The 13,979-nt window shown below is 48.4% G+C and overlaps 1 protein-coding gene across 4 annotated transcripts in view; it reads right to left on the bottom strand.

The window, feature by feature from the left end:
- plekhh3 (pleckstrin homology, MyTH4 and FERM domain containing H3) overlaps positions 1-13,979 on the bottom strand; it is a 56,844-nt gene that overhangs the window by 26,188 nt on the left and 16,677 nt on the right. For all 4 annotated transcript variants that reach the window (XM_083780776.1, XM_083780777.1, XM_083780778.1 and 1 more), the window contains exon 3: positions 5,575-5,669. In XM_083780776.1, the coding sequence (XP_083636902.1) occupies positions 5,575-5,669 (95 nt within the window). The remainder of the gene's footprint in view (positions 1-5,574; positions 5,670-13,979) is intronic.

Raw genomic sequence — 13,979 nt, 5'->3', positions numbered from 1 at the left:
AAAACCTTAAATGGAACATTCTGCACAATTAGTACTTTTACTTTTGGTACATTTTGATACCAATACTTTTGTACTTTTACTTTTATATTTTGATTTCTGGACTTTTACTTAACGGAGTATAGTTCTATATATATATTGCAGTATTGATACTTTAACTTTGGGTACTTTTTCTACCATGGGCTACCTAGCCTATAGCGCCGTGACGCCGCCCGCGCCTGCATCACAGCTTCCTGTGTGGTTAGCAAGCTGCGTGCCACCTGTCAGCCGGCGTTCATTTTCCTCAACATCCCTCTCCCTCCTCTCTGCCCCCTCTTTCTTTCTTCCCTTCCTTCCCCCATTCACTTTCATCTCACCATTTCTCTACTGTTTGCCGCCACACCCCTCACCCCTCCCTCCCTCCCCCACAACTCTTTCTTGTTATCTTTTTTTTTGTGCCTCAAAGTGGTTTTCTCAGGCAGCTTCACGTGCGAGGCCACGCACGCACACGCACACGCACACACGCACACACGCACACACACGCGTTCCTCCCAAATTAAGAACCGGTTGTACACAGTATACAGCACGGTGGACTGGAGAAGGAGGAAGGCTCACCCACTCAGGCTGGGTTTCCTGTTTGAGATAGAACGCTCTCTCTATACGATGATATAAGTGGCAGGCTCTGAACCCACCATAAACCCACCCCGATATAGCAGGGAGTGTGGAGGGAGTGCAGGGAGCGTGGAGGTACTCGGCACCACATCAGAGAGGCACGCAGCGTAAAATAAAACAACATGAAATGGATAAATAAAACCTATATGAGTCCACAGATTCGCAGCGTAAAATAAAACAACATGAAATGGATAAATAAAACCTATATGAGTCCACAGATTCGGGGCTTGTTGACAGACCAGCTGTGCGAGAGGGGGGGTGGGGGGGGCTTGTGGAGCGCTACCTCGACACCTCCGTCGCTGCTAGAACACAGGATGTCCTGCAGCTGCTCATTTTTTGGGAGCTTCCTAGAGTTGCCAGATTGTGTAGATTGAGTGAGAAATCAGCAGCCAGGAGGACTCAGGAGGTCTATATGAAAACGAGCCCCAAAAGAAACAACTGGTATTAGGCTACGTGAGCACGTTAAATCACGACATCAGCAATTTGAAAATAGCAGATCTACAAGTTCACAACGCGACTTGCTATTTTCAACAAAAGAAAATCTTGGAGAAAGAAAAGTGACAAATATTTTTGAAACATTTTAGTAACACAAATCTAAATATTTTTAGATGTAGGGTCTAGGACAAATACATTAATCGGGGGGGGGGGGGGGGGGGGGGGGGGGTCCTTGACATGGAAATGTGTGAGAATCACTGGTTTATACAAACATGCAACAACACAAACAAGCCCCCCAAAAAACAAAACGCAACGCACCAAATACCAACATTTAAAAGCAACTATACAGACAAAGAAGCCCAAAGTCACCTATAATAATATTAAGCAGACATGGCAACACTGGGAGCTTCATGCAGAGAGATAAGGAAGAGGAGGAGGGGGGACCCCACTATGCACCCCCTCCCATCTGGATCCCATCTCTGTGGCCCGCTAATGTCTCCCCTGGGGGCCCACGGCTCACCCTTAATTTGTTTCATTTGTGACCCCTGACCTCAACACCCCCCCCACCCCCACCCCTAAAACACAGACTGAGCAAACACTGTCCTCTTCTATCTTTTACCTCATTTCTACGTCGTTGTCTCTCCGTGAGCATTGAAGGACAATTAGCCGGTTTCTTACCTTTTTCCGTTATTATAATCAATAGTAGAGTGGAAATTACATAACGACGTCCAGAGCGCAGCGCAGGTCTGACCGCGCCGCGCGTGCTGGGTCTCAGGTGAAATCACTTATTTCGATCGCTCGTAAATTATATATATATATAAATAATTATTTATTTATTTATTTTCCACACATGTCTTTCATAATGACCAAAGTCGTTGCACAGTGTTTTGTCCCGAAGGGGCTTCTGTAACAAGGCCTAAAACCCATGCACTGTGCATGCTCTGAGGCGCTGCCGCCCGCCCTCAAATGGGGGTCCGCAGGGCTAATGAGTGTCAATGTCCACGTGAGAGGGTTTTGAGGACCACTGATCTAATTTAGATATGAGACTAGCCGGCAAATTCAACTACAGTATGCATCAATAATGATGTCGATACAATAGCAGAGTCAGCATGTATTTCTATTACCTCATCATCGATTCATTGCTCTCACTCCCTCTCTCTGCCACTGTGGTGGCCTAGTTCACACAACAAGGTGACATTGGTGGCCTTGGTAATCAGTCTGGACTTCGTCCCATAGGCAGCTTGAAAAGTGGGCGTAAGGTTGCCTTGACAGACAGACTCAACTAGCCAATCAGCCTAACAGAAAGCTGACGTCATCACAGTGCTATAGCGCCTAGCGCTAGTGCTAGTGCTTGAAAGCTACCGCGCTAAAAAAAACCCCAACATGGTCGGTTTAGTTTCTATACTCTCTACGTGAGCGATCTATGTCGGATATATGTCAGAGTCTATATCTGAAAGAACTGCACTTAGGGCTGTTTTATCGTTTGTGGAAACTTTTTGCGTCGAGGTCAGCCACGGTTGTTTTTAAAGTACCGCAGCATGTACAGTATGTTACCATATAATACACATGGACCAATCAAGAGGCTGCTTTTCACTGTTGTACAGACAGCAGTTGAAACGCAGTCACCGATTGGCCCAGATCATTTTCTGATTTCTCCAGCTTCGGCATGCTCTCTATGGGCCGAAGTCCAGACTCACATGCATTCCTTCCTAGGACAGCGTGGACTTCCCCAAAGGCCCAGAACCAGAGGATCATCTGGGTGTTTCCACACTGCGGGACCCCGCCGAGTTAACCCATTTTAGACGGGGACCCCTTTTGGTGTTAGCATTATGCTATGCTTTAGCTATTGAAAAATAGCAGATCTATAAGCTCATAGCGCGCTACGAGCTTGTAGGTCTGCTATTTTTGAAAAATCGACTGAAGAACGACTGACACAGAAACATAGCTTTTTTCAGAAAACTGTCAGGATGTAGAAGACTTTTTTAGAATCTGATCTCAGGTCAGAATGGGTTAAGGCCATCCCCAGTTTGGTGTGGATGTTTCCCCGCAGTGTGGAAACACCAAGATGACCATCTCCTTCTGGGCCTTTGGGAAGTCCGTGCTGTCCTAGGAAGGAATGCCAATCAGCGTAACAGAAAGCTGACGTCATCACAGTGCTAGCGCCTAGCGCTAGTGCTAGTGCTTGAAAGCTACCGCGCTAAAAAAAACCCAACATGGTCGGTTTAGTTTCTATACTCTCTACCTGAGTGGAAACGTAGACTTTTTGCGTCGAGGTCAGCCACGGTTGTTTTTAAAGTACCGCAGCATGTACAGTATGTTACCATATAATACACATGGACCAATCAACAGGCTGCTTTTCACTGTTGTACAGACGGCAGTTGAAAAACGCAGTCACCGATTGGCCCAGATCATTTTCTGATTTCTCCAGCTTCGGCATGCTCTCTATGGGCCGAAGTCCAGACTCGCATGCATTCCTTCCTAGGACAGCGTGGACTTCCCCAAAGGCCCAGAACCAGAGGATCATCTGGGTGTTTCCACACTGCGGGACCCCGCCGAGTTAACCCATTTTAGGTGGGGACCCCTTTTGATGTTAGCATTATGCTATGCTTTAGCTATTGAAAAATAGCAGATCTACAAGCTCATAGCGCGCCTGTAGACCTACGAGCTTGTAGGTCTGCTATTTTTGAAAAATCGACTGAAGAACGACTGACACAGAAACATAGCTTTTTTCAGAAAACTGTCAGGATGTAGAAGACTTTTTTAGAATCTGATCTCAGGTCAGAATGGGTTAAGGCCATCCCCAGTTTGGTGTGGATTTTTCCCCGCAGTGTGGAAACACCAAGATGATCATCTCCTTCTGCGCCCTTGGGGAAGTCCGTGCTGTCCTAGGAAGGAATGCCCCCCCCCCCTCCCCTCTCCATGCCCCCCCCCCCCATGCCCCTCACCACCCCTGCCCGGCCGTCCAGACAGCGGAACGGGGACAGAGGGCAGGGGGGGGGCCAGGGATGAGGACGGGGGGGGACGGGGCAGCCAGCCAAGGATGCATGGTAACTGCCCCGTCAGAATTAGCCGATCAGACTGCCGCCATCCCCAAACTGGATGTAACTTATCCAAGCGCTGGGATTTTACTGCCAACAATATAGAATATATTTTTAAATCACACGGTCAGGGATAGCCCGTGAGGTCATTCCACGAAAGCATTACACACACACACACACACGCTCGCACGCGCGCACGTCTGCCAATGCTGGTTAGGGCTGTCATGATTACAAATTTAAGTTGTTACGAAATGCCACAGACGAAAAACAGTCCAAGTCCACACTATTTATCCATAATGTATAAATGATAGCTAAGGGGTCAGGACAACGAGGCCTTTTCGTGGAGGGGTCAGAATTCAATTTGGACTTGGACTGTTTTTCGTCTTATTTATTGCGAACATTGGAACGTTACAATTTGTATTATTGTTTGCCTTTTAGGCTTCGTAATCACAAATTGCACAGGGCAGACATGACAAATAACTTTATCACTGACACTAGTCACTTGTACTATTTAATATTTTTTTCTTTCCAAAAGATTTACAAAAAAGCCTGTAGATCTGCCATTTTAAGTGGTGCAAACCACTTCCCCAGTCATGCAAGGGGAACTTTCTCAAGACTTCATGGGCAAATAAAATCCACTTCAAAATCTCAAAATCGGTCAGAAAGACCGCTCCGACATGCTAGTGTTAAGTTAGTGTGGGTAGCTGGCTGGCTGGGTAGCTGGGTATGAGCATGAAAACAGCATGGTTGTTTTTCACCACCTGTGCGCAAACCTAACACACACATAAACACACGTGCACATATTAACTGGTGATTTCAGGTGTGCCAGCAGCCAGTACAGTGACAGTACAGTACAGTACAGTAGAGGGACCCCCAAACAGTAACTGTTATTTCTCAACCGGTTCGGATACGAGGCGGCTCGCCAGAATCGGGCCGGTACCCTGGGTGCGTTCCTGTGGGTCTGGACCTCCCCCACCCCCCCCGGGGACCCTCACACGGAGTTGCACCACTTACTTCACATGGGTGTGATTTTTGAAAAATGTATCAACATTTTTCAACGTGGAAGCGATTGACGATTATGCAATAATTATTGCGAATATCTCAAATAATAGAGGGTATGCGCATGCATAAAGTGAGCTGCAAATCGAGTGGCAAAGTGAGTTTAACTTTGTTTAATGCAATCAGATAGGACTTGGATGTACATTATGGGCTGTCAAAGCCAGAAAGTAGTTTTTTGCGTTCCCACATAACTTCCGGGTATGATGATGATACCCACATACCCACTATTGCTATTAGGCTATCGATTATGTAATAATTGTGACAGGCCTCAGGCCTATGGTAATTATCCCTCCAATCAAAATCAAAATCACTGCAATGAAAAACATACAGTACAACAGAACTCAATAATGAGCGCAGGCATCATCACATCATTCATGACATCGTGATGACTCACCTTTGACCAGCAGCTCAGCGTCTTCCTCCTGGCCCAGTTTGCTCTTCTCAATGATCAGACTCTTCATCTCGTCAGGAGCTTCTGACACCGTGTGCCTGTGTGTGTGTGTGTGTGTGTGTGTTTGAGAGAGAGAGAGAGAAAAAGACAGAATGTAAATAAGCGCCCCAGGCCAGAGGCCAGCGTCCCCCTCAACAATCCCTCCCATATGATAGGAGCCAATTGGCCAGGGGACGTGGTGAGTCCCCCCTCTTATGTTGCCGTGCCAACTCTAGAACAGCCCTCCATCCAACACCCTGAGAGATATAGATAACTGGAACAAACTTGAAAGCACTCCATATACTTTGCCGCGCACCAAGAATAGCCAATCTACAAGCTCACGGCGGGTCCAGCTGCGCTGCGTCGTGAGCTTGCATGTCGGCTATTTTCGGTGAGCGACAGACACCGGCACGGGACAAAGTATAAATCCGGCCACGAAAGTGCCATGAATATCTCATCTGTTGCGACTTGCGTGTTCCTACTTTCCCTCCCTAGCAGCACACAAACGTGCGCACGCACATGTGCACACACACACACACACACACACACACACATATCAGGCCACTGTGGGCAGCTCGTCTCTCTTTTATCACGTTGGCTGGCAGGCCGAACCGCGGCACCGAAAATAAAACGTGACAGGAGCGCCACTCTGACTCCCAGCCAGTCTACTCACACACACCGGTCAGAGGGAGACGGAGAGTTCAAAAGGTCACACACACACACAGCCTTGGATACTTAAAACCATAAACCAACATCAAAAACATCTGTAAATCCCAGTGGAAAATGCTGCTCTCTCTCTTGCTCTCTCTCTCCAGTCCAAAGTGCCTCACTGACTGTCAGCTACAGCTACAACCAGCGCACACACACACACACACACACACACACACACACACACACACACACACACACAGACACACACAGACGCACACACGCCATGGAGACGAGGCTCTTCAACATCTGGTCAAGCAAGGCTGTGTGGGACAACCTAAGGAAGGACATGTTGTTATATCTGGACCACGGCCCATTTATTTCCAGCCCCATTACATTCTGCAGAAGGTTTATCTCCTGCTCATTTATTTATCTAATTACTCGTTTATGTTCTCCATTTCCTGCAGCCTAACGAGCATCGTGAGGCATCTATGGGGACGACAACGAGCCTCCTCCCTCCTTCGCTCTGCTCCTCTGAGGAGGAGGACATTACTTCTACTCTGAGGAGGAGGACATTACTTCTACTCTGAGGAGGAGGACATTACTTCTACTCTGAGGAGGAGGACATTACTTCTACTCTGAGGAGGAGGACATTACTTCTACTCTGAGGAGGAGGACATTACTTCTACTCTGAGGAGGAGGACATTACTTCTACTCTGAGGAGGAGGACATTACTTCTACTCTGAGGAGGAGTACATTACTTCTACTCTGAGGAGGAGGACATTACTTCTACTCTGAGGAGGAGGACATTACTTCTACTCTGAGGAGGAGGACATTACTTCTACTCGCCACTAGCACTCTCTTCTCACCAGTGGTGGAAAAACGTACTCACATTTTGCACTTGAGTAAAAGCATCGATAAGAAAAGCTCCGTTACAAGTAAAAGTATAGGAATAAAAAACAAATTGTCAGCTTGTAGATCGGCTCAATTCACATGGGCAAAATGACTAAAGCTGTCAAATAAATGTAGTGGAGTAAAAGTTCAATATTTGGATCCAAGATCCAAATATTGTATTTTAAAATACAAACACCTCAAAATTGTACTTAAGCACACAGTACTTGAGTATACAAGTACTTAGTTATACTTCCCAGCAGTGGATATTTGACCTATAGTTAGAGAGCGCCGTCTTCCACTGGGCCGATTCATGCAGCATATTGATCGGATAATTCGGGAGCGAGCTCCTCCTTTACGGAAGGCAGAAACAATCAATGCGTCCCAATATAGCCCTGATATCTGCTCTGACTCGGCTTACAGACGTGCTGCCCAAAGTAGAACCATTTCCTCTTCTTCTTCCATGCTCCTTCTGCTCTGACCTTATCTCATCTGCACTGTTCTTCCATCCAGTTGACCCTTGTGATATCCGAGAGGAGAGGAGAGGAGAGGAGAGGAGAGGAGAGGAGAGGAGAGGAGAGGAGAGGAGAGGAGAGGAGAGGAGAGGAGAGGAGAGGAGAGGAGAGGAGAGGAGAGGAGAGGAGAGGAGAGGAGAGGAGAGGAGAGGAGAGGCTGACTCTATGCCTGAATGAACATAATGTGGTAAATGCCGGTAAATGGTGCATTTATCTAGCACTTAAGTGATTTACATAGATTGTTCATTACATTCACACACACATTCATACACAGATGGCGGAGGAAACCATGCAAGGCACCAACCTGCACATCGGGAGCAATTAGGGGTTCAGAGTCTTGTTCAAGGACACTTCAACACTAAACTCCGGGGGAGCCCGGGATCGAACTGCATGGGAAGTTGGGAACGACCGGCCACTATACCCCTGAGCCACAGCACCACAACACTCCACTACTGAACACAACACCTGTGTGCAGTAGTGGCTCACCTGGCTGGTAGAACGCATACCATTAACTAGAAAAAGTGCCCTTCCGGGCACAGGTCTCCACCAGGTTATCCACAGATCCGTGCAGTTAGAGGTAAAAACACTTTTTGGCCAGTTATAGCGCCACCTTGAGGCTGAGTTGAAATTGTTCATGTGGCATTTCGTCCTCGGCCTAGTGGGAATGTGGGTGCACAATTTCAGGGAAATCACGCGATGTGTTCATGATTTGCAGCATTTTGTTTGAAACTGAGCACTCCTGTGAACTTTGGAAGCCAATCTTAACCAATCAGGATGGAGTCTGATAAATCTGAAAGACCGGTTTCGTTGAATGGCTCTAGAGAGACTGTGTACCAATTTGCGTGATGTTTGGACAAAATCTGTAGGTGTACTGTGCAAAAACTTGTTTTGCACAAAGCGGCCTCCTGGTGGCGCTATAACAGGCCGTTCTGGAAAGTTTGGGGCAGAGGTTCATGGTTGGCATCCAGGGAGTGTGTGTGCAAAATATGGCATCGAAAAACTTGTTTTGCACAAAGCGGCCTCCTGGTGGCGCTATAACAGGCCGTTCTGGAAAGTTTGGGGCAGAGGTTCATGGTTGGCATCCAGGGAGTGTGTGTGCAAAATGTGGCATCGACCGGGTTAACGGTGGCCGAGATTAGCTGCTAACGGACGGACACACACACGGACGGACACGCGGACGGACGGAGTGCAAAACATACTCTCTCCCCATGCCTTCGGCCTGGTGGAGACAATTAAGGCTCAGGCCTTGCACAGCAGCCGAGCCAGGTTTCAAATCCGACCCGAGAGCCTCGGGAAGGAACAAACCTCTCCTAACATGTCCCGACTCTCTCCGCTTGCATCCCCTTCACCTTCAACATGGCAGTACAAACGTGTGTGAAAACGGCTTGTAGATCAGCCATTCTCGCCAAAGAATGTTCCCCCCCCAGAATAAGGAGGGAGGCTGGGATTCATGTGGTGAAGCGAACGCTCACCCGCCGCAGACTAGTGAAACTCCATACAGCAGCAGAGCCCGTCTCAGTGTACGGTACCAGTAGGACTGGTACGAGGCATCGCCGTAAACCCGGCCAGGGTGGGAAAGGGAGGGAGAACGAGAGAGAGAGGGAGGTCAGGGACCCGTCCCGTCACATTATATTCTGACTGGCTGCATAACTAAGCCTGCCCGCCCGCCTCGGCAGCCAGTCTGACAGAACAGAACCCCCCCCCCCCCCCCCACCAGCCGTCCGTGCATTCAAGCGTCCCATTTAAAAGGCATTAAAATAAACCGAGAAATGTGAGGACGTCTCTTATGTGAGGTTGTTAATAACCCCCATGCTTACTTAACCTCGACATGTAAAGCTGACAGACAGAGCTGGCCTATATGGAGCCTTCGAGAGTAGTCCAATCCGGTCAGTCCCAGAACGGGATCTCGTCTATAGGAAACGGCAGCCACAACTGAAGAGTACAGCCTTGTGCACACAGTGGGAACGTCAAGGGTCTTGATATTCAATGCCTAGGATCTTTTTTTTTGCTATTGTCTACATTTGGGCCAGCATCCAAACTTCAGAGGCCAAATTTACGAACCCGTTATGAGACTCTCCCCAAGTTAGTTTTGGCCTTGTTCAATGGCATAAAATACAATGCTGTGTCCGTGACTTGAACTAGTGGCAGCCTCATAAAACTGGTGGTACGTTTCATTTTCATAGTCTATTGAGTATAGGCTATGTGGTGTGCAAGTCCGGGCAGTCTGACTTAGAGGAATATTATTTCTCAGAGTTTAAAAATCCTCCTCTTGGCTCCGTTGCTGCGCAAGCGGGATTTCTAAGAAAGGCTGGCATGCAGCCATACCGCCAGAACAAACAGGATTTTCACCTCTGAGAATGGTCTGGGTCCCTGCCTGGGGCCTTGTACCTGAAATACCTTCAAAGCAGTGGTGGAAAGTAACTAAGTACATTTACTATATTATTGTACTGTACTTAAGTACAATTTTGAGTTATTTGTACTTTATTTTGAGTATTTCCAATTTCCAACACTTTTACTCCCGTCTCCACTACGTCTCGGATCCAAATATTGTATAATTACACTACATTTATTTGAAAACATTACATTGTGAGCTTGTAGATCGGCTAGTATTTTCAAAAGAGGGGGGGGCAGTAAAGAGGGTGAGAGACAGAGGGACTGGCATGGAGGGGGGACAGTAAAGAGGGTGGGAGACAGAGGGACTGGCATGGAGGGGGACAGTAAAGAGGGTGGGAGACAGAGGGACTGGCATGGAGAGGGGGACAGTTAAAGACTAAAGAGGGTGGGAGACAGAGACTGGCATGGAGGGGGACAGTAAAGACTAAAGAGGGTGGGAGACAGAGGGACTGGCATGGAGGGGGACAGTAAAGAGGGTGGGAGACAGAGGGACTTGGCATGGAGGGGGGACAGTAAAGACTAAAGAGGGTGGGAGACAGACTGGCATGGAGGGGGACAGTAAAGACTAAAGAGGGTGGGAGACAGAGACTGGCATGGAGGGGGACAGTAAAGACTAAAAGAGGGTGGGAGACAGAGGGACTGGCATGGAGGGGGGACAGTAAAGAGGGTGGGAGACAGAGGGACTGGCATGGAGAGGGGGACAGTAAAGACTAAAGAGGGGTGGGAGACAGAGGGACTGGCATGGAGGGGGACAGTAAAGAGGGTGGGAGACAGAGGGACTGGCATGGAGGGGGGACAGTAAAGACTAAAGAGGGTGGGAAGAGGGTGGGAGACAGACTGGCATGGAGGGGGACAGTAAAGACTAAAGAGGGTGGGAGACAGAGGGACTGGCCATGGAGGGGGACAGTAAAGAGGGTGGGAGACAGAGGGACTGGCATGGAGGGGGACAGTAAAGAGGGTGGGAGACAGAGACTGGCATGGAGGGGGACAGTAAAGACTAAAGAGGGTGGGAGACAGAGGGACTGGCATGGAGAGGGGACAGTAAAGAGGGTGGGAGACAGAGGGACTGGCATGGAGGGGGACAGTAAAGACTAAAGAGGGTGGGAAGAGGGTGGGAGACAGACTGGCATGGAGGGGGACAGTAAAGACTAAAGAGGGTGGGAAGAGGGTGGGAGACAGACTGGCATGGAGGGGGGACAGTAAAGACTAAAGAGGGTGGGAGACAGAGAGACTGGCATGGAGGGGGACAGTAAAGAGGGTGGGAGACAGAGAGACTGGCATGGAGGGGGACAGTAAAGAGGGTGGGAGACAGAGAGACTGGCATGGAGGGGGGACAGTAAAGAGGGTGGGCAGACAGAGAGACTGGCATGGGGAGGGACAAGCATGGACCCAAACACTGCCAGTCAGTGTGTTGACCTTTCATAAGTACTACAAACAAGCCTGACCTTCACTTAAAAAAAAAACGGGGGGGCGGGGCGCCGGGCAGCCACCAGCCCAGACCAGCCCAGACAGAATCACGACGAGACCCATCTGTGTGCCTCGGCCCGACCTTAACGTCTAGCAACACAATCTACCATTGTGACTGACCGGAGACAGGCAGCGCCACATCAAAGTCACCACTTTGCTACATTAAAGGCCCCACCGTTCTATCAACTTTAAGAGAGGAAGTACGGTTCTTTTTTTGTGTGTGTCCCTTAACATTGTGGTTGTTGGGGTTTTTTTTGTGGGTTGGGGGGCAACTAAAGTGCGTCCTACTTTGGGAACCGGCACCCGAGCACAATCAACGCTTCAGGTGTGGAGGAGTGGTGAAACAGAGGCTAAATATCTGAAAGTTTGTCCCAGTTCCACTCGGCAGCCGAACGGAGTAGATCTGGAGCAGTGGTTGGTTCTCAAAACCATTCACGTCGAGTTACCCAAAAGAGAGATTAGACGTGTAGCTCGGGACCCAAACTAGTGAAAATAGCCGATCTACAAGCGCACAACACGCCACTTTGCGCCGCGTTGCAAGCTGTAGATCGGCTATTTTCTCACTAATTCTTCATCTTTTTTCTTCCCTTTAGCCTCTGCTACAGCTGGAGCCACATGTTAGCACACTGTCAGACAGACAGACAGAGAGCTGGGATCTCCACAGCTGTCCAGCAGCCATGCCCCCCCCCCCCCCCTCTCTCTCCTCTCCTCTCCAAGCTATTGCCCTGGCGTTCCCACTAGAAGCCACCAGAAGCCATGCCCCCCCCCTGCCGCCCCCTCTCTCAAGCTATTGCCCTGGCGTTCCCACTAGAAGCCCCAGCAGCCATGCCTCCCACCACCCCCCTCCCCCCCCCACTCCCCTCCCCTCCTGGCGTTCCCACTTAGAATCCCCAGCAGCAGTATAGAGGCCCCCGAGTGCTCACTTCCTGTGGAGTGCAGGAAACAATTTGACACAGGGATTAGACGGCATGGAGTGGAACGAGTGGCGATCCCAGATCCACAGTCACACAGCACCTCTCTCTCTCTCTCTCTCTCTCTCTCTCTTTAAGTGGGGGGAGGGTCATCCTCACATCACTTTACTGTTGCACTGCTCAAGTTTCAACGTTTCGAATGATGTGTTGAAAATGGAAGCCAGGTATTAGTATTATTACTTTACATTCTTTGTGTGCTGTGGGCGGTTTTTGGAGTCTGGTTCACATTGAACAGAGTTTTTGTGCGTTTGAAATGTTGGTGGTTTTTTTGTACTTTGGGTTCAAAAGAAGAGAGCTCAATATACAAAAAAATGCCTAATAAAAACAGTATTAAAAAAAAAAAAGAAGAGAGCTCAACATGAAGGAGGGGGCAAATACCACTGGGCCTTTTTTTGTTTATAGAAGTGAAAAGGAGCACATGGACAAGCTCACACAACTTCTGCATTTGTTTTTGTATTTGTCATTCTTTATCAAATGTGTGTGTGTTTGTGTGTGTGTTGTGTGTGTGTGTGTGTGTGTGTGTGTGTGTGTGTGTGTGTGGTGTGTGTGTGTGTGTGTGTGTGTGTGTGTGTGAGTGTGTGTGTGTGTGTGTGTAGGGGGGGGGGATCACATGACTGTACACACCACCAGGCAGCAAACGGCGATTCATGACATCAACAAGACTAACAACGCCATTGTGAGCTGTGATCAGATTACTTTTGTTGGTGTGCACGCAACGCGCAGCACGCACGCACCGCACGCACGCAACAAAAATTAACACACTATTTTCACTATAGTTTGAGTCCCAGGCGAATATCTAATTTCGGTTTTGGATCACGGGCAAAAAAAACAACGTTTGGGAAACACTGCTGCACAGTATATGCATGAGTGATGGGGGAGATCTTCTGGAGAGAGCAGAGAGAGAGAGAGACTGTTTATACAATGAATCCTGGTAAAGCCATCAAGGCACACTGTCCACACACTCTGTTCACGTGGGCTGAGAGTGAGAGCATCATTACTCAATACCCATCTATTAGCCATATTCACCACCACTTCTCCTTTGTGTGTGTGTGTGTAGTGTGTGTGTGTGTGTGTGTGTGTGGGGGGGTCCACTCTCCCATGCTCCCACCAACTCTAACGAAAACGTGGATATAAAAGCTACGCTTCCCGTTATTGCAAGAATAGAACGTAGGCAAAACACAGAGTCATGGTGAGAGGACGACAATATTTTGCCTGCAGCAAAATATTGTATTTACACAGCAGGGCTATCGATGTATGCTTCTCTCAGCCAGTGGTGTAAAGTACATTTAAGTACTGCAATTAAGTGCAATTGAGGTATTTGTACTTTACTTGAGTATTTACATCTCAGAGGCAAATATTGTAGTACTCGAAAAAACTTTAGTTACTAACTAGTTAGTTACTTTGTATATTTTGATAGCAGATCTGCAAACTAATAGCGGATCTACAAGGGTCTCAATGCGATGCGATGCATTGTGAGCTTGTA

This window comes from Protomyctophum parallelum, assembly GCF_964188405.1.
Source record: "Protomyctophum parallelum genome assembly, chromosome: 13".
Lineage (NCBI taxonomy): Eukaryota > Metazoa > Chordata > Actinopteri > Myctophiformes > Myctophidae > Protomyctophum > Protomyctophum parallelum.
The sequence above is the reverse complement of the archived record's forward strand: the minus strand, read 5'-3'. Positions and strand labels throughout refer to the sequence as shown.